This window comes from Eulemur rufifrons, chromosome 24, assembly GCF_041146395.1.
Source record: "Eulemur rufifrons isolate Redbay chromosome 24, OSU_ERuf_1, whole genome shotgun sequence".
NCBI classification, from domain to species: domain Eukaryota; kingdom Metazoa; phylum Chordata; class Mammalia; order Primates; family Lemuridae; genus Eulemur; species Eulemur rufifrons.
The window spans coordinates 18,230,308-18,250,547 of record NC_091006.1 but is presented as its reverse complement, the minus strand read 5'-3'; the positions used below and the strand labels follow the sequence as shown (position 1 = coordinate 18,250,547).

General features: G+C 48.0%; 2 protein-coding genes across 2 annotated transcripts; both read right to left on the bottom strand.

Moving 5' to 3' along the window:
* Positions 1-267: 267 nt before the first annotated feature.
* Positions 268-5,575, bottom strand: LOC138374694 (zinc finger protein interacting with ribonucleoprotein K). Its single transcript, XM_069457762.1, has 3 exons — positions 5,537-5,575; positions 3,007-3,133; positions 268-1,716 (listed from the first exon to the last, which is right to left on the bottom strand). The coding sequence occupies exons 1-3, from the start codon at positions 5,549-5,551 to the stop codon at positions 452-454; spliced, it is 1,407 nt and encodes a 468-aa protein (XP_069313863.1). The 5' UTR covers positions 5,552-5,575; the 3' UTR covers positions 268-451.
* A 2,602-nt stretch (positions 5,576-8,177) lies between these two features.
* ZNF416 (zinc finger protein 416) lies at positions 8,178-14,352 on the bottom strand. The gene is made up of 3 exons (XM_069457326.1): positions 14,166-14,352; positions 12,142-12,268; positions 8,178-10,272 (listed from the first exon to the last, which is right to left on the bottom strand). The coding sequence occupies exons 1-3, from the start codon at positions 14,196-14,198 to the stop codon at positions 8,771-8,773; spliced, it is 1,662 nt and encodes a 553-aa protein (XP_069313427.1). The 5' UTR covers positions 14,199-14,352; the 3' UTR covers positions 8,178-8,770.
* Between the last annotated feature and the right edge of the window lie 5,888 nt (positions 14,353-20,240).

The window sequence follows — 20,240 nt, the reverse complement described above, 5'->3', positions numbered from 1 at the left end:
CCCGAAAAAAGAATGAATTCCCCCTAAAGGCTCAGATTGCTCAAGATTTCCTCTGGGGAATGAGCACAGAGGCTTGCCATGCCTTAGCATGTCAGGGTGACCAATGCCCACTGTGCAAGGTGGTAGAGGGGAGATGGCTTCTACTAGAGAAACTGACAGTGATTTAACTGTGGCAAGGGCCTCAGGCAGTTTAGAACAAGCGGAACAGCTCCTGTAAGCCTCACACACACTTGAACCTCAGGGGGAACCTCACCCCTATGAAGGTTTGGAAATTTGAGGTTCAACTTCAGGCAGATGGCTTCCACACAAAGGCTCTGTAGTGCTGTAATACTAAAGAGACAGCACATTCCCTGCGGGTCTAAAGCCTTTTGCAAGTGTGGAATTTCAGGAGCTAAACAATGTTAGACCTTGAGTTAAAGGCTTTTCTACATTTGCTACACTGATGAGCCCTCTACATGTTGTGACATTTTTGGTGGTGAATCAAGCTGGAGCACTGGCTAAAGGAATTCCCACATTTATCACACTCATAAGGCCTTTCGCCAGTGTGAACCACCTGGTGTTGAATGAGGCCAGACTTTTGGCTAAAGGACTTCCCACATTGGCCACACTCATAAGGCCTTGCTCCAGTATGAATTCTCCGGTGTTGAATAAGGATGGAACTCTGACTAAAAGATTTCCCACATTCACCACACTTGTAAGGCCTTTCTCCAGTGTGAACTCTCTGGTGTTTAATGAGGGTAGCTTTTTGGCTAAAGGATTTCCCACACTCGCCACACTCATAAGGCTTTGCTCCAGTGTGGATTCTTCGGTGTTGATTAAGAATGGCACTTTGACTAAACGAATTCCCACATTCACCACACTTATAAGGCCTTTCTCCAGTGTGAACTCTTTGGTGTTTAACAAGGGTGGCTTTTTGGCTAAAGGATTTACCACACTGGCTACACTCATAAGGCCTTGCTCCAGTGTGAATTTTCTGATGGTCAACAAGGCTGGAGTTTTGTCTAAAGAATTTTCCACATTCACTGCACTCATAAGGCCTTTCTCCAGTGTGGATTCTCCGGTGATCATTGAGGTGGGAGGTCTGGCTAAAGAATTTACCACATTCGCTGCACTCCCAAGGCCTTTCTCCTGTATGGACTCTCTGGTGCTGAACAAGTGAGTATTTGCCACGGAAGGTTTTCCCACATTTGCTACACTCATAAAGCTTTTTTCCAGTGTAGACTCTTGTGCGGTGAACAGAGCTCTGTTTGTGCCTGGAAGCTTTCCCACATTTGCCTGACTTGTCATGACTTTTTTGACTGTGAATGTCTTCCCCACACTCAGTGATTTTGCTGGGCTCCTCACCTTTGGGAAAGGCCAGGGACCTCAGAAGCTCCAACATGGCTGAGAGGTCCTTCTCAACCTCCCAACTGGGGAAGGACTTCCTTGACACATGGAGTAGGCAGTGCTTCGCATATGAGGCTTTGTCCATGTCCCTCTTTAAGGGCTTTTTTGCACCATGACGCTTCTGGTGCTGGTGACGGTTTGCACATGTTCCAACCACGTGTGGTTTCTGCCCAGGGAGATCAGCCAGAAGCAAAATATCTTTTAGGATTGGGACACACATCTCACAGGGGTGAGTCTTCTGAGTGGACGGACCTGTCTTGGACTGTGACACTCCTACAGAAACATTCTGTTCAGAAGGTGTCTCTTCATCCTCTGTTCCATGCCCACAACCTGAAAGCAGAGAATTGCTGATGAAATGCATGTTGACTATGCTGAGTGGGAAGCCTCATTACACACACACCGAAAGAATGATACTATGGGTTTGTTCTGAGGACAAGGGAGCTGGGGGCAAGTTGAGCAGGGGGTTGCTTGGCAATATTGGGCCCTAAAGATCACAGAATTGGAGAAGCCTCACCAGATGAAGGACACAAGGCTGGGATGGAGCACAGGAAGAGGCAATGTCTCCAAATCATTCCTCTACCAATAGCTTCAAAAGTTTTCCTTGAGTGGTCTCCAAATCCCTAAAACTCACCATAGTCTTCAGCAGGAGCCTATCTTTTGGTGACACTTGTATGCTGTGCAGAGGTTGGTTATGCCCAAGCCCAGGACAATCCAATTGAAACTGAATAGCAAATGTTCAAGTTTATATAATCACGTGCATACTTCATGAGGCATTATGTGTCAATATTGGAAAACACTGCAGAGGACCAGGTGATACATGGAGGCCAAAAAGGTGGAGGTAGCCAGATCATAGATGTCACAGATAAAATGGTAAGAGAGAAAAGTATCAAGTATGGGGAAGAAAATGTAGGAATGAGGTCTGGCCAGTGGTATGTGCACTCAAATAGTGTAAACACAGGGCAGGTTCCTTACATGATTTGAAAACAGCCCAGATATCATGCCTTCCCCTAGTTGCCCAGGCCTTCTTTCTAACCATGTTCATCCTATGAAGAACCAGGTTTCTCCCCACAGCCTAAGTTGTCTAAGTTTATGGGACCTGTGTGAATCAAGTCCTATGGTAAAGACAGAATATGTGATCAGTCAGCACTGACACAGAGCAACTCGGCAAGTAACAGCCCACAGGAAAGAAAATTAAAAACCTAAAAGGAAGAGCGGGTAAGAACAGCCCATGGTTCCCATAAGTACAGACCATGACAATGCCTGCAATCATGACACTGGTAGCCACAAGAAAATGTCGGCTTGCAGAGGTGGGGGAACTTGGGACACAAGGTGTCATGAATCTGGACACAGTCACCCAGCCAGGAGAGGGCAAGTAAGATGAGATCCATTCAGCTGACTGCAAGACACCTGCCTCCCAGACCAGCTACAGCAGCAGGTGTTAGGGCCGCTGATGGAGAAGGAGGCTTGTGGCAATACACACAGCTGGCACCCACACCACACATCCTAAGTAAATTGTTAAGTCAACAGAGTCCAAGGTCTGGCTATGGAAAGGGTAAAGCTGTCTCGGGGAAAAGAAGACAGACAGAGATCAGGATGCTGGGGTTGGTGCAAGGGCCTTACCCAGTGAGGCTACAAGTGCAAAGTTCTCCAGCATCACTTCAAGGTACAGGAGCCTCTGAGCCTCATCAAGAAGTTCCCACTCTTCCTGTGAGAAGTAAAGGGCGACGTCTTCAAAGGTCACATAGCCCTGTCATGATGGAGACAGGTCACTCCACAATCAAGTTCATCTACCCACTCATTCATCCCCTGCTCCCTCCCTTTCCCACATGCCTGCCTTAGAGGAAATACAGACCCTGGTGCCACTGATGTGCACCACTCTCTCACGGTCCTAATGATCACTGTGTGCTCCCCCAGCACCAACTGGCAGGTAGGCAGGGAAATACCACCTAAACTTTGGGCCTAGCATGTAGGGTCATATCCCCTCTTATCAGGCAGTTCCCCAGGAGTCCTCCAGATGGTGAAGGACACAACCAAATGTGGGTTCATCTTTCACCCTATATCCTCAATGCCAGGAGCCTGAGTCCATCAATTCACACTCCTTTTCCACGTGCACATCACTCTTTGGACCACACTCTCACAGTCTGGCTCTCACAGCCACCTCCACCTAACTGCACCCACACCATAGGCATCTTCTTGGTCTTCCTACATGTTACTTAGCACATGGCATGCAGAAAGTGCTTGGCAAATTGAGACAGAGTTCAATGCTATCCAAACCTCTGATGGTTCCTACTGTCAGAGATAGCCCTCATCCTGCTCTGAAGGCTCCCCTGCCTGATTCTGTTCCTTGCCTAAACCTCAGCCACCAAGAATCACCTGAGCCCATGGCCCTCTTGTGCTGCACTTGATGTCCTCTTACCAGTCACAGCCTTCCTTCACCTCTTAACTGCCATTCAAAATCAGTGGCCTTAGTGGCTCTCCACCCCAGACCCAGTGACTCATACAGATGAAGACTTGTGCTCCTAAACCTATCCGCCCGCTTTACTGAAACCCACACCTCTCCCTCTCACCGCCCCCCAGCCTCGGGGACACCCAACATCCTCGTGAGCCCGTAGCATGATGAATAAGCATTAGTCTTGGCGTCTTAGTTTGTGTTGCTATAACAAAATACCATAAAGTGGGTGGCTAATCAACAACAGAAAATTATTTCTCATAGATCTCAAGGCTGGAAGTACAAGATCAGAGTGTCAGCATGCTCAGGTTCTGGTAGAGCTCTCTTCGAGATTGCAGACTACTGACTTCTTGTATCCTCACACGGTGGAAAGAGCACTAGTTAGTTCTCTGGCATCTTCCTTTAAGGTCACTCACTAATCTCATTCATGAGGGCTCCACCCTAATGACCTAATTACCTCCCACAGGTTCCACTTTCAGATACCATGACACTGGAATTAGGGTTTAAACATATGAATTTTGCAGGGACACAGTCCATGACATCTGGTCTCAGTGTCATCTACCAATTATTCCTACGTTTCCATGTCCGTCTTATATCCCTAAGGCATTGGAAACTTTGATCACCTGCTACATCATCCTCTTTCCTACACCTTTCCCGTGGCCACTGCTCTCCCAAGATTGTTTATGATGCTCCCTACCTCTACCCAGGTGTCCAGTCAAGAGACCCAGCGATAGCTCCCACCTTTCTGTTCCTGGGCTGTTAACAGCATTACTTTCATGACCAAGACTCCCACTCCTAACTATACCCTGTGTCAAACACTGGCCACCACCTTTTGGATTTCTCCACCTTAAACCACTCCCCAGAATTCCAGACCTTTGTGCCCAACTACCCACTTGATGTCTCTTTATCTGTGCTTGAAACATCTCAGACTAGAAAAATAGCTAAAAACAAAACTTGTGATATCCCCAGTGAAAATTAACCATACTACCAACTTTACATTCTAGTTGATGGAGCTTCCATCCTTCCACGTGCTAAACCTAAAAAGCCTGGAGTAATGCTTGACTACTACCTTTCCCTCTCTTTCCCCCAAAATTTGAAAATTCAGGTAGCCCTAATTAAAAAACTGATCCAGAATCCAGCTTCTTCCAACTCCACAGCCACAACACTGGGCCAGCCACTATCAACATTCACCTAAACTATTGTAGTAGCCTCCTCCTTGGTTTTCTTATTGCCTCCCTCACAACCCACAGAGTATCCTCTATACTACGGTTAAAAGGGAGCCTGATGAGACCAGTGTCAGATAACCTCCATCTTCTTCTCTAAACCTCCCACTGCTCCTATCACCTAAAGAATAGATGGCCAATTTTTCAGAGCCATTCCAAACTTGAATCCTGTCCTGTTGCGCCCAGTTCCCACAAGAAAGAAAGGAGACCTAGATTTCCCTGAACCAGCTCAGCCTCACCTCCAGGCATTTGCATATTCTGGTACCCTATGCACAGGATGACCTTTCATATCTCATTCCATCATCTGTCTGCAATAGGAACTACTAAAAATAACCCCCAGCGTAGAATCAGAATCCCAGGGTTGGGGTTTGTTAAAGGTTCTTAGGCCCAAGGACTAGACGACGGGTAAAAGAGATCCAAGAAAAAAACCACAGGATGGGGTCAGGACCAGCGAGAGCCTGGGACATGCTCCATTCACCTTTGTGAGGTTCATATGTGCTTCTGTAGTCTTGGGAACCTGCGGAAAGAGGAAGGCCATGAGAGGCAAGTGACCATGGCAGGGCTCCACGGATTAAGGCATCACCGTACCCCGGTCCAAGCCACAGCCAGGTGACCTGGAGATGCCTGCATTATTTCTGAGCCTCAGTGTTCCAGTCCTCAGTGCTGCAAACTCTCAGCAGCTGTGGGACCTCCACAAGGACTCAATCTCCCTGTGCCTCAGCGTTACCCCGTTCTAGACTGTTCTAACTTCGAGCAGCTTTTGGAAAACGTTGAAAAGCTTAACTCTGACCAAGTGCCGCTTCTGTGCACAACCCTGCATGGCTCCCGGCGTCCTGAGAACGAAGGTAAAACTCACTTTGTCATTCCAAACATGAATGCCCCTGACTCAATTTCCACGATTTACATTACGCCAGTCCCTCTGCTCATCACTCTCCCAGACCTCATCACACTGACTCTGGAAATAGGGACCACACCCACAAGGCCCTGCTGTACTGGACACGGGGATCCCGAGTATAGAGACCCGAGAAGGTACCCCTCACTGGGGCTTTAGAATTTGGGTGAGGTGAAGGCGAGTGAGGCCCAGAGGACGCAGCACTTACCTTTGCCGGGTCCCTCAGCTTGGCCGCCGCCATTGGTCTGTGGGCGAATCGGAGTCAGGAGCTGCGGGCGACCCTCGCGGGGACCCGGGCACCGCCGTCACCGCCGCCGTCGCCGCCGGCCGTCAGATCAGCCGCAGTGCAGCAGGGAGGACTCTTTCCCGCGCCCTCCCGCTCTCGTACCTCTGGCCGAACAAAGCGCTCCCCAGCTCTGGCGGCGTGGACCAGCGCGGGGCTAAAATGACCGCCACTTGAGCGCTGCCCCGACCCTGAGCTCCAAACGCGGAAACGACCCTTTTCCGAGCGGTCATTGGCTCAGCGTCTTTGCCGCTGGGCAGAGTCTTCTGGGTAACGTAGTTTCCTGCCCACGGCGGCGGGAAAGGACGCCGCGGCCGAATCTCCCGGAACAAAGCACCGCAGGGGCTGCGGGAAACGGCGGAGCCAGCTGCCAGGGGTGGGTGGGAGAGGGGAGCGGTGGGGAGCGGTTGAGGGGGTGCGGGGCTTGGCTGCTTCTTAAAGCGCAGATTTCGGGGGAGTCTTGTCTGCAGCTGGCCACCAAAGTGATGGTCCGAGGGATGCTGCTCAGATGCTCCTAGAAGTTACACAATCGCCCCAAAGGCTGCGGACCCACGTGGACACGCCATCCCACAGGGGCGCCCGGACTCGGCGTGCGTCCGGCATCCGCGGAAGTGACAGAGCCGAGGGAGCCTCGTCTGCTGCTCTCCTCGCGCCCGCGGCTGAGGCGGCGGAGTCCAGGCGGGCGCTGCCCTGGTTTCCGTCAGGGACTGGAGGGGAGTCCCGGCCTGGGCGGCCTCGGGGGCCCGGGACTCACAGGGGCGGCTTGAACTCCACAGGGCCCCCTCCGCCGGCGGGCACTGGTCAGGTCGTCGTGGCGACTGGGAGACTCCCAGGACGGGGACTGGGTTGCGCGTGGGCCCCAAAAGGGCCCTGCAAGGTGTCCTCCCGCGGCCCCTCCCGAGTCTCGGAGCCGCTCCCCGACCCCAGACGCCCAGGCCGAGAACTGGCTCCAGAAGACCCCGGGTCGGGCTCGGAGCTCGTCGTGTCGTGTCCCGGCGGGACTGTCCGCACCTCCCCGGGGGTCGCTCACACAGACTGGGTTGTACTGGGACTCAACCCGGAGGGCGGCGGTTGAGTTCCACCTGGGGCACAAGGGGGAGATGAACTCTGCCTCTGGACACAGTGTAACTGTGGCAGAGAGAAAAGCCTCTGATGGAGGATGCCATTTTTGAGTCAAAGCTTCTGCTACCTGGGCTCCCTCTAATTCTCTCCCCATGATGTGTCCTCCTGCACTCACACTGAACCATCATCCTATGTAAGCCTCCAGGTTATGCCAAGTTGTGCACCTGCCTCCATGCTCTGAACCAACTCAGCCCATCATCACAACAGCAGGATGAGGCTATTCTGTCCAAGCCAGGCTATGCCTGTACCGTCATACTTAGTACATGGAGATTGTGTGATTGTTTGCCATGGAAATAAATGAAGATGCAGCCAGTCACTAGATGCGTATGTGCACTTTTACCAGAGGCCCATTTGTTTTGCTACAACCTCCTCCACTCTATATTAATCATGCCCAGTATTTTTGTACCAATTATGGTTCATGAGTGACACCATCTATGGAACTATGGACATCAGGGCACATGGCTCCCTTGGAGAACATGGGGAAAACCTATTCTCAGAAGCATTGGAGTTTGTCTTAACAACTATACCCTCCTCAGGGTGACTTTGGGTTTCACCAAAAATAGAGGCACCAGGGCCACAAATTAGAACCACAAAGCCCTGTGTTGTTCCCTAGGTCTTGGGCAGCAAGGCAAATTCAACCCAAACCAGAACTACTCTGTCATTTTACTTTTCCTGCAGAAACCCACAAAGTTGGGCCCCCCACAAGCTGTCCATTCATTCATACAAACAGCCCAAATCTGTTTTCCAGTCACCCCACACAGTAGACAAACTACCAGGATTACAGGTAGATTTAACAATAAGGGCTTTATTAGCGCACAAACTAGAGCAATGTGAGGCAGCAAGTTACTAATGGTGACTTGGAGGCTGGAAAAGTTACCAAGTGTCGTGTGAGACCAAGAATTTCCATGAAGGGAAGCCTTCCACAGAAGCCTCTAGCAGAACCCAGGCTGGATCCACCTGTCCAAAACTGGGATAGATATATGCTTTTATCAGTCAGAAAAAGGAATGAATTCCCCCTAAAGGCTCAGACTGCTCAAGATTTCCTCCAGGGAATGAGCACAGAAGCTGCCCGATGCCTTAGCAAGTCAGGGTGATTGATGCCCACTGTGCACGGTGGTAGAGGGGAGACGGCTTCTACCAGAGAAGCTGACAGTGATTTAACTGTGGCAAAGGTCTCAAGCAGTTTAGAACATGCAGAGCAGCTCCTGTAAGCCTCACACACACCTGGACCTCATGGGGAATTTCACCCCTCTGGAGATTTAAATGTAGTGTAAGGTTCAACTTCAGGCAGATGGCTCCCACACAAAGGTCCTGTAGTTCCATAATACTGAAGAAAGAGAACTTTCTCAAGTGTGGACTTTCAGGAGCTAAAGAATGTTAGACCTTGGGCTGAAGGCTTTTCCACATTTGCTCTCTTAATGAGGCCTCTCCACGGTGTGAGATTTTCGGTGGAGAATGAGGCCAGAGTGTTGTGTAAAGGATTTCCCACATTTGCCACACTCATAAGGCCTTTCTCCAGTGTGAACCACCTGGTGTTGAATGAGGCCAGACTTTTGGATAAAGGATTTTCCACACTGGCCACAGTCATAAGGCCTTAATCCAGTGTGAATTTTCTGGTGTTCAACAAGGGTATAGCTTTGTCTAAAAAATTTCCCACATTCACTGCACTCAAAAGGCCTTTCTCCAGTGTGAGTTCTCTGGTGCCGAACAAGTTTAGATTTGAACATAAAAGCTTTCCCACATTCCCCGCACACATAAGGCCTTTCTGCGGTGTGAACTTTGTAGTGTTTATTGAGGGTGGTTCTTTGGCTAAATGATTTTCCACACTGGTCACACTCAAAAGGCCTAGCTCCACTGTGAATTAACTGGTGCTGAATGAGGCCATATTTTAGGCTAAATGATTTCCCACACTGGCCACACTCATATGGCCTTGCTCCAGTGTGAATTATCTGGTGTTCCAGCAGACTGTGGCTTTGTGTAAAGAATTTCCCACATTCACCACATTCATAAGGCTTTTCTCCTGTGTGAGTCCTCTGGTGCCGAACAAGAGTGGATTTGGACCCAAAGGCTTTTCCACATTCATCGCACTCATAAGGCCTTTCTCCAGTGTGAATTCTGCAGTGTTCAATAAGATTGGAACTCTGGCTAAACGATTTCCCACATTCACCACATTCATAAGGCCTTTCTCCAGTGTGCACTCTGTGATGTTTAATGAGAGTAGCTCTTTGGCTAAATGATTTCCCACACTGACCACACACATAAGGCCTTTCTCCAGTGTGGATTCTCTGATGGTCATTTAGGTGGGAGGTTTGGCTAAAACATTTCCCACATACACTGCATTCGTATGGCCTTTCTCCATTGTGGACTCTCTGGAGCTGAACAATTGAGTACTCACAGCGGTAAGCTTTCCCACATTTGCCAGATTCATAAAGGCTTTTTCCAGCGTAGACTCTTGGGTGAACAAAAGTATGTTTGTGGTTAGAAGCTTTTCTGCATTCACCCCACTTGCAATGACTTATTCCAGTGTGAAAGGCCTCCCCATACTCGATGATTTTGTTTGGCTTCTCACAGTTGGGAATGGCCTGGGGCTGGAGAAGGCCAAGTGTGGCTGGGAAGTCCTTCCCAAACTCCTTACTGGTGAAGGGCTTCCCTGACACATGGAATAGGTAATGCTTCACAAACAAGGGCTTGTTCACATCCCTTTTCAAGAGTTTCTCAGTACTGTAATGCTTCTGATCCTGGTGAAAGGTTGCACATGCCCCAATCAAGTATAGTTTTTGCCCAGGTAGATCAGCCGGATGCAAAATGTCTGTCACGGTAGATGGACCTGCCTTTGGAGCCCTGACCTGTGACAGTCTTTCCACAGAAATGCTCTGCGCAGAAGGTGTTTCTTCATCCTCTGTTCCATGCCAACAAACTGAAAGCAGAGAAATTGTTAATGAAATGGATTTTGACTATGGTGGGAATGTATTAATCATTTAAAAAATCTATTTTCTATATAATTCGATGTTTTGACATCTTAAAAACTTTGCTGGCTGGGGAGAGAATGTTGCTCCTAGAGCTAGCCTATTCTTAAAAGATAGCAAAGGGTTCAGCTGGGAGCATACCATTGAAATGCAAATTGACCAATCCAGCCCCTATAATTCAAATCACACTTTTTATGTGGCTTGGACACTTCAAGAGATAATATTCCTCTGCCCTAATCATCCCAAGGTCAGGTAGCAGACCACTTAGGCTAACCAGCCCTTTGCCCCAAAGCCTGCTTAAATTATTTAAACTCTCCAATCCTGAGATGCCTACCTTGCCCTGCTCTTCCTGCAGAAACCCCAATAAAGGCTATGGTTTAATGTTTTCCCTCCTATTTTGCTTCTGCCTCCAGACCACTGGGCACTTCCTCATGTGGCACTGAGTGGCATGGTGTTCATGTTATCTTTCCACTGTTTGTAATAAATTCTTCTGTCATTGACATTAACTTCTCTGTATTGGCACTCAGTCACCTCCATAAATTAAAATCCTACAGATATGTTTTAAAACAGGCAAGAGGAATCCCCACCACATATACATCAAAGAATGAGTCCACAGTGGCTCTGAGGATGAGGGAACTGCAAGCAGGGTAAGGAAAGGGCTGGAAGTACTGGACCTCTAGAGATCATAAAAATGGGAAGGCTTCAACAAAGGACACAGGATGGGGTACAGGACAGGGAGGAAAGGCAGAGTCTCTAATTTACTTCTCTGCCAGAGTCTTCAGCAAGACCTTGCCAGCTGGTGTCATACACCTGATGCTGAAGGTGAGTAGCATCCCGGCCCAGGAAAATCCCATTGTAACTGAGTAGGAGATTCCAATTGTGTTCATGGAATATTTAATGACATGGGCACACCTGACACATCTTGAGCAAGTTGGTGTTGGAAAATATGGTAGAGACGGTGGTACAGAGGAATAGGCAACACGTGGAGGACATAAAGATGGGGCAGCATGAGGGTGGATGTCACAGATGAAACGATAAGCCAACAAAGTGTCAAGTAAGGGGAAGAAAAGGTAGAAAGAGGTGTGTTTGGTGGCATTAGCACCAAAATTCTAGTTTACACAGGAAGGGTTCCTGGTACAATTAGAAAATAGTCTGAATGTCAAGCCCTCCCCCCGTTGCTGCTGATCGAGGCCAGGTATCCTCTGAAGACATATTGCCATGTTCACCCTATGAAGCAACCAGGGCTTTCCTGACACCTTTAGGTGTACCACTACATGTGATCTGTGTGAAACAAGTCCTAAGGGAAAAGACAGGACAGGTGAGTGTCTAGCACTGGCCCAGAGCAACTGAACACAACAGAGACCACAGGAAAGAAAAATATCATCACACAGATCCCTGAAGGAGGTTCTGGCAAAAAGAGGCCATGGTCCATGTAAATATTGATGAGGAAAATGCGTGCAAATTCCTAACACAGGCAGCCACAGGAAATATAATCTAAACAAAGGAGGCAGAACTTGGGACACAAAGTGCTGTAGACCTGGACACAGTAACCTAAAAAGGAAATGAGTAAATAAGGTGAGATGCATTAGGCTGACCCAAGACACCTGACACCCAGACCCTTCTCTGCACGCTTTGGGACAGCAGTTGTCAGGGCTGCTCAGGAAGCGAACACAGCTCATCCCTGACACCACAGCACATATGCCAAGACAGTGGGGAGGTCAGCAGAGCCCATGGTCTGGTTCTGGACAGGGCAGAGCTGCCACTGAGGAAAAAGCAGAGAGACAGAGACTAGGACACTGAAGTGGGTGTTAGGGCCTTACCCAGTGAGGTTATAAGTGCAAAGTTCTCCAGCATCACATCGTGGTACAGGAGCCTCTGAGCCTCATCAAGGAGCCCCCACTCTTCCTGGGAGAAGTAAATGGCCACGTCCTCAAAGGTCACAGAACCCTGCCATGATGGGGACAGATCTTTCCATAATCAGATTCTCTCCCTCAACCCTGAATTCGTCCCACCACCCCATCTTTCCCCTGCTCATCCTTGTCCCTAATCCCCACCTCAGAGGAGTCACCAGGGTACTGATTCCTGATCTCTCCTCATGGTCCCATTGATCAGTGTGTCCTACCAGAGCACCCACAGGCAGGCAGATCAGGAGATGCCATTTAAATCTGGGCCTGGCATGTAGGGCTGGATCCCTTCTTATCAGAAAATTTTCGTGGGGTTCCCAAGATTGTACCCCTCAAACACAAACAAATGTGTCCTGAATGCCACGATGATGGGTCCTTTATTTCACACTCTCTCTCCACATGGCGCACATCACTTTTTGGCACACACTGTCTCACATGGTTTCATTTCCACAGCTACTTTGATATCCCAAAATGAAATTTCTGTTATTGCCAATACTTGACCCTACTACCAACTTTATAATACTGGTAAGTGGTGTTTCCATACTTCTAGCTGTTAAACCTAAACACCTTGCTTTCACCCCTGACTCCCACTTTTCTATCTCTCACCCTCCACATCTGAAAATCTGGGCATCCTGCTGTAGTCCTAACTATTTAGGAGCCTAAGGCAAAAGGACCACTGGAGCTCAGTAGTTCAAGGCTGCAGTGAACTATGATTGCACCACTATGTTCCATCCTGGGCAACAGAATGAGATCTCATCTCTTGGAAAAAAAAAAAAAAAAAGAAACTCTAGCCTTCCTTACTTAAAATACTGATTTAGAATCCAACTACTTTTACCACCTCCATGGTGACCATTCTGGTCTAGCCATCATTAACGCTCCCCTGGACTACTGCAGCAGCCTTCTCCTCAGTCTTCCTATCCCAATCCCTCACACTCAGTCTGCCTCCCAATTCCCATTGCTCACTTCACATTAGTAGAGACACCTAACATCTGAGAGACATTCCTGGTTTGAATCCTGCACCCCAGCTTTCAGTTCCCATAAAAAAGAAAGAAGACTTGTGTTTCCCTAAACCAACTCAGCCTTACCATCAAGCATTTGCTTATGTGGTGTCTAAGACTGAGACAACTTTCCATACCTTACTGTACTGGTTTCCAGTAATGAGAAACATTCTATGTAGCCCCCAGCCTGGAATATGGCTGTGCATTGATGGTTGCTCAGGTTCCCTAGGCCCAAAGACTGGAAGAGTGCCAGGAGATGAGTCCCAGAAATCAATTCCATTGGCAAACACTGGGGTCAGCACCAGTGAGTGCCTGAAACACCCCTTCACTCACCTGTGTAAAGCCCGAAAGTGCATCTGTAGTCAGGGGAACCTGTGGGAAGAGGAAGGCTGTGAGAGGCTGGTAACCAGGGTGGGGGATCCATGGATGCAGGCCTCCTGGTTCCCCTGACCAGCCCTGGAGCCAGATGACCTGGGGATGAATGCATTATCAGTGCTCCTCCGTCCTCCAGTCCTCCCTCTTACCTGCAGTGTGACTTTGCACAAAGACTCGACCTCCCTCTGCCTCACTGTTATACATCCCCTTTCCAGGCTGTTCTAACTCTCAGCCTAACTCAGACATGTGTCTCTTCTGTTCACAATCTTCCATAGCTCCCAGAGTCCTGAGAATGAAGAAAGATAAAATTCCTAACCTTGCCATTCCAGTCGTGAACGCTGTCGGCTCAATCGTCTCAACAAGGTTTTTACACAAACCGGTCCCTCTACCTGTCACATTCTCCCACACTCCATGACACTAGCTTTGGAAACGGTCCCACACACAAGCTCTTGCACTGTCCTGGACACGGGGATCTCTACTGTAGCGACGTGAGCGGGCGCCCCTGAGTGGGGCTTTAGGACTTGGGTGGGGCGAGAGCAAGTGAGGCCCGGAGTACGCGGCACTTACCTGAGCTGGGTTCCTCAGCGCGGCCGCCGCCATCGGTCTGTGGGCGGATCGGGGTCAGGAGCTGCAGGCGACCGGGGCGAAGACCCCTCACCAACGCCGCCGACCCACCAGCTGCTATTCAGCGGGGTCGACCCCAGTCTGAAGCCCGACTCAGCTCTGCTTACTAACGCGGTACACCAAAACAGAGAACAACTAAAATGACTGTCCCAGGAGCGATGCCGGAAGTCCCGCCCCGCTTGATGGAACAAACACAGAAACGCCTGGTTCTGAGCTTTCATTGGCTCGGCGTCTTTGCGTTACGGCATTATGGGTAATGTAGTTTTCACGGCTCTCGGGCTCCCAGCACCCTCCCCGAGATTCACCCGGAACAAAGGCCAGGAGAGACCGCGGGGGCCTCTGGGGAAAAACCTCCGCACCATAGCAAGCAGAGGCGAAGCTTTACGTTTCCTTAAAGGCGCCACTGGCCGATTTCCGGGCAGTCCTGTCTGCCCTTGAGCACCTGGTTGTTTAGCGGCGAGAGTTCAAACTCATCAAACGTAGATGCTCCCAGAAGTTACGCAATCGCCCCAAAGGCTGCGGACCCACGTGGACACGCCATCCCACAGGGGCGCCCGGACTCGGCGTGCGTCCGGCGTCCGCGTAAACTACGGAGCCGAAGGAACCTCGTGTGCTGCTCTCCTCGCGCCCGCGGCTGAGGCGGCAGAGTCCGCGCGGGTGCTCCCCTGGTTTCCGTTAGGGATGGGAGGAGAGTCCAGGCCGGGGCGGCTTGGGGGTCCGGGGCTCATAGGGGCGGCTCGAACCCCACAAGAGCCCCCTCCGCCGGCGGGCACCGGTCAGGTCGTCGTGGCGACTGGGAGACCCCCTGGACGGAGACTGGGTCGCGCGTGGGGTCCAAAAGCTCCCTACAAATTGTCCTCCCGCGGCCCCTCCCGAGTCTCGGAGCTGCTCCCCGACCCCCTGACGCCTAGGCCGAGAACCGGCTCCAGAAGATCCCGGGTCGGGCTCGCAGCCCGTCGTGTCGTGTCCCGGCGGGACTGTCCGCGCCTCCCCGGGGGTCGCTCGCACAGGCTGGGACTCAACCCTGAGGACGGCGGGCGCGGGTCTGGCGCCGGGGCTGTGCGGACCTCTGGGGCAGGATGAGGCCCTCGGTCCGGGACGGGCGGTGGAGACGCGAGAGGACCGGCGAGTCCTGCGAGGGAGAACCTGAGGGAGCCGAGATGATGCAGAGCCCGGGTGCAGCCCACGCCTTGCCCTGAGGTCGCGAGTGGAAGTCGAGATCCGGTCGCTGTGGCGACGGGAATGCAGGTGATGGGGCGGCCCCGGGGACTTGGCCCTGAGAGGAGTGTCCTAAGAGGCGTCCACGGAGGTGCCGATGCCCCTCGGACTCCGGACTCCGGGAGTCCTCAGCCTCACCTGCAGCAGCATTGCCAGCCACCTGGACCGAGGGGTCAGGCGTCCTCACTAGGGCTCCCCACGCCCCTTTGCCCTACGTGATTCGCTCCCTTCCTCTCTCCCTGGGACCCCAGATCACACCTGGCTCTGAAAACTGGAAGCATATTGGTCTTCAGAGGAAACAAACAAAGCATGTTCCCTTGGGAATGTGGAGCAGGGAGAACCCCTGTGGCCCCGCCCCACTTGCCTGTCCTAGGGCAGAGTCCTGAGCAAAGCAACGCAGAGGACTAGGGAGGCCAGCAGTGGCCCCCCCGGCGCGTCTACCTGGAGTCAGAGTGTCTGCAAAGCAGGCCAAAGCCTTGGTGAATTCCTTCTAAGCAATTATCAAAAGAGGAAGTTGACAAACATTTGAAGAGAATTCAGCCCCTGAGAATCTATTACAGGTTAAGAATGTGGTGGGCAGTCTGAGTGCAGGCAGTGAGAATCATTGCCGCTCCAGTTTCCTCCTGACCCTTTTATCAGCTGCTACAGTACATCCTCTCCATGAAAGGAGCATGTGCATTATGTTACCATGTTGCTCCTGTTGGGGCCTATCTGGGAGTCTCCACTGAAAGTCCAGGCTGTTCAGGGAGGGGTCTCCCCTCTGGTCCATGGGGATTCTGATATCACCCAAACTGTTGTATTCTACACAAGCTCCAGCCAGTTCTCAGCACCTGCAGCTCTTCTCTACTGGGCCTTGAGGAGTCTTGCTCTACACAGGCACAGCCCAGTTTTCTGACAAACACATGGTGACCCCATGCATGTTTCTGAGGAGTATCTCACTTTCTGTCAGGCTGACATACAAATTCCAACAACTTCCACAGTCCTGAGCCATGAGGAAATGGAAATCCACAGAGTAAAACATGAAACTTCAAACCTGTTTAAATGTAGGAAGAAAATCTTATTTGCAGCAGGAAGAACTCTTCCTAGAAACTTACTTTTAGGGAAATTGTGAGTTGAATAAGGAGGGATGAAGCTCCCAAAATGACAGGCTCAAGTCACATTATATGTCAACTCTACTTCAAATAGGATGTGTCCATTTCCTGTTGGAGATTTATTTTGCTACATGGAGTTTGCTTGCTGGAAGAAAGTGGATTTCCCTGACTTTATGTGGGGAATGGAAGCAAGACTATGGGGGAAGGCATTTAACATGTGGGCTGCAAGCCTGACTAGGAGGAACAGTGGGGAAGAGAAGAAGGGAGCCTCAGGAAATGGAATTGACTTAAGGGGTGGTGGAAGCAAGAGAGTTTTCCTTTCAACAATATAGATGTCAGTCCATGTTTGTAAATTGATGGGAGGTGAGGAGAGTGGGGAAAATAGATAAAGGGAATATCAAAAAGAGGAATTTATTCTTGAAATGTCAACATAATTAGTCATTAGGGATTTCAAATCAAAATTACAATGATATGCCATTTCACATCTACCAGGATGGCTATTAAAACAAAAGAAATTAACAAAGCTGCAGAGAAATTGAAATCCTCATACATTGTGGTGGGAATGTGAAAAGGTTCAGCTCTTGTGGAAAACAGTTTAGCAATTCCTCAAAAAGTTAAATATAGAATTGCCATCTGACACCACAATTCTACTCTTTGGTATATACTCCAAGAATTTAAAGCAGGGACTCAAACAGTTACTTGTACACCAATGTTCAAAGCAGCACCATTCACAATATAAGAAGGGTGGAAATAACCCAAGTGTCCATCAACAGATGAATAGATTTTTAAAAAATGTGATGCAATGAAGTCATACAATGGAGTAGTAATGAGTCATAAAAGAAATAAAGTTCCTTAAGTCAGAAGGATGAACCTTGAAAACTATGTGAAATGATCTAAGCCAGATACAAAATGATAAATACTGTATGATTTCATTATTATGAAATATCTGGAATAGGCAAAAAAAGGTGACAGAAAGATTATAGGTTACCAGGGACTGGAGAGAAGGAGGGATGGGGAGTTATTGCTTAATGTCTACACAGTTTCTGTTTGGGTTGATTTTAAAAAAGTTTTGGAAATAGATAATAGTGGTAGATACACAACACTGCAAATTTACTTAACACCACTGAATTGTAGATTTGAAAATTATTACGATGGCAAATTTTGTTACATATGATTTACCACTAAATACCAAAAATAACCACTGTAAGAGATTTTTTCCAAATCTCTAAACTCAGTTTTTCCTGTATTGTGGTAAATCAAAATTTCATGAACTTTTTCTTTGAAGTTAAAAGTTTGAGTAGTCTTTTTATAAGTACGCACATAATGTTCATGTTGACCTCTCATAACACTTATGATTTATAGGACCTAACTGCCTCATTGTATATGGAATGACACATTTCTATCAAGGATCTGAAAATTATTGGTTATTGTTACCCTAAATACTAAGATGATGGAAAGAATGATTGAATTATCTGTAGCGAACAGAATCATATGGTCACCACCAAATTCAGAAAAAGTTGTTCCCTTGTCTAGCAGGCCAAACAAAACTCAGAGAAACAAGTATCACTACAAATGAGCACAAAGGGGCTGAATGTAGGAAAACAAAGATAAAATCATAGAGGTGTCCACCAGCCACTAGCCTGGAATAACAAATAGAGTCATCCAAACATGGAAAAGAGAAGAGAGTAAATACAAGGAAAAAAGGGAGTTTACAAGGATCAAAATGGTGCATGTGGCTCTTGTCTCATGGGAAGTATTCTGGAAGAATGGCTGTTGCTCTGAATATGTTGGGCTCACTACTTGTGCCTATACAGGAAAAGGACCATGGAGCTACTATCCCAGACCATAAGTCCCAAACACATGAAGTCAATAGTGGAGAATATGAATTCAACCATAAATTTTACAAATCTATCTTCTTGGAGTGAAGAACAGTATCCATAACTTATTTTCACATTAAAGTTTTTACTGTTCATTGGACCAGTCACTCTGCTAGGAAGAAACATATTTGCCAACAGCTGCAGGATCCAGTAGAGGAAACAACAGAAGCCAATGCACTTTTGGAATCTCATTAGGAGCTCCATCCACCTAGAGAAATTGGGGAAAGCATTATGGCCTAGAAGCCACTGAGGAGACAGGTAGTGCTGAGGGAAACCTCTCTGGCCACTTTGTGAAAATAAAAGAGAAGTTTACATGCAGCCTCATCCAGGCAATAGTTCAATCCAAAAGCTGCCATTGTCTGAGAGATCCCTCTTGAGAAAAGCACAAAAAAAATTGGCAAAGACCAATTGATTGAGAATTAGGTCTGTGGGTATCATCTTGTGTCTCGTTAGTAAGGTGAAGTTTTAAAGACAAAGGAGGAAGTAGTTTCCAAGAATTCCTACTCCCCTCTGAGTGAGAAAGATAATCCCTATTTGCAACTTGGCAAGAGCCATCACATCAGTATCTACAAGACATTGATATCAACTGGAGCTAGAAGAATGGGTAGTTCAACAAACAAAAAAGTGTTACCATTACCATGCCCAGTAACCTCCAGTGCTAAACCTAACACACATTTTCTCAGTTTAAATGGACCCTAAGTATGTGTGCTTAAGGGTGTGGAGGCTATTCATGAAATTTCTACTTGGAAACAGTTTAAATGTCTATCTACAAGAACCAGATGAATGCATTATGGTCAATCTTCACAACATAGTTTTTCATACTTGTAAAGAAACCGAGCACATTGTTATCCAGAATTACTAATCATTTTAAAGTTTGACTCAGAATATGATTCCTTTCCACATCTGAGATCACTGAGGGTACTGAAATTGAAAGGAAATCATTAAGCAAGTAGAGATAAAAAGAATATCTGGGTAGTTCAAATGAACAGAAATCTGTGATATCATACTCATCAAATGCTCTCCACAACATTCACTGAGGTTCTTGTGTTGGTTGGGCACTTTGGTAGCTACACTGTACCCTTGGAGTACAAAATGTGGAACCTAACTTCCAGTGGAGGAAGGTATACAGCATTAACTAAAACTAAGTTACTAAATTCTTTAGTACATCAGAAGGAAGAAAAGGGTAGAGCATGGATGATGAAAAGTTCAGGGGAAGGAAGGTTTGCAATATTAAATAGGCTATTCATAGTAGAATTCATAGAGAAGATGATACTTACGCAAATATTTTAAAGAGGTGAGGGAGCAGGTTGGATTCTTCCTTTTACATCTTTAAATGTTCGTATTTCTTCTTGCATTATTGCAATAGTTTGTACTACAAGTGTAGGATAATGATGTAGGGTAGTGGAACGAATACAAATCTGCCTTTTGTTCCTCCTTAAAAGAAAAATAGTTTAATATTGGACCAATGGGATGTCGCTGATATAGATTTTTATAGTTGTTTGCTTTTGGACAATCCATTCATTTTCTAGCTGTTTTCTTTATGAGGTCAAATTATATTAAATTATTTTTAAGCCTCTATTGAAATATTTATGTGATATTTCTCTTTCAGCTAAAGTGCTGAATGGATGGACATTTCTAACTTTTCATTTTGATACAATTTTAAACCTACAGAAAAGACACCAAAAAAGAAAAAAAAAAAAAAAAAAAAGGAAAAAGACAGCTTGTATACTCTCTAACCAGACAATTCTTCCCATACTGGAATACTGTCCCCTCAGATTGAGTAGCATGGCCCCGAAGACTGCAGTGGTTTTTATTTCGCCATGCATTACATG

Excerpts from the sequence above, each read along its gene's own strand:
- LOC138374694 (XM_069457762.1), bottom strand. Across the intron at positions 1,717-3,006 it reads TGCACTTGTAGCCTCACTGG|GTTGTGGGCATGGAACAGAG; the intron begins GTAAGGCCCTTG and ends CTCTGCTTTCAG.
- ZNF416 (XM_069457326.1), bottom strand. The coding sequence starts at position 14,198 with ATGGCGGCGGCCGCGCTGAGGAACCCAGCTCAG. Across the intron at positions 12,269-14,165 it reads CGCTGAGGAACCCAGCTCAG|GGTTCTGTGACCTTTGAGGA; the intron begins GTAAGTGCCGCG and ends CCATCATGGCAG. Across the intron at positions 10,273-12,141 it reads TGCACTTATAACCTCACTGG|TTTGTTGGCATGGAACAGAG; the intron begins GTAAGGCCCTAA and ends CTCTGCTTTCAG.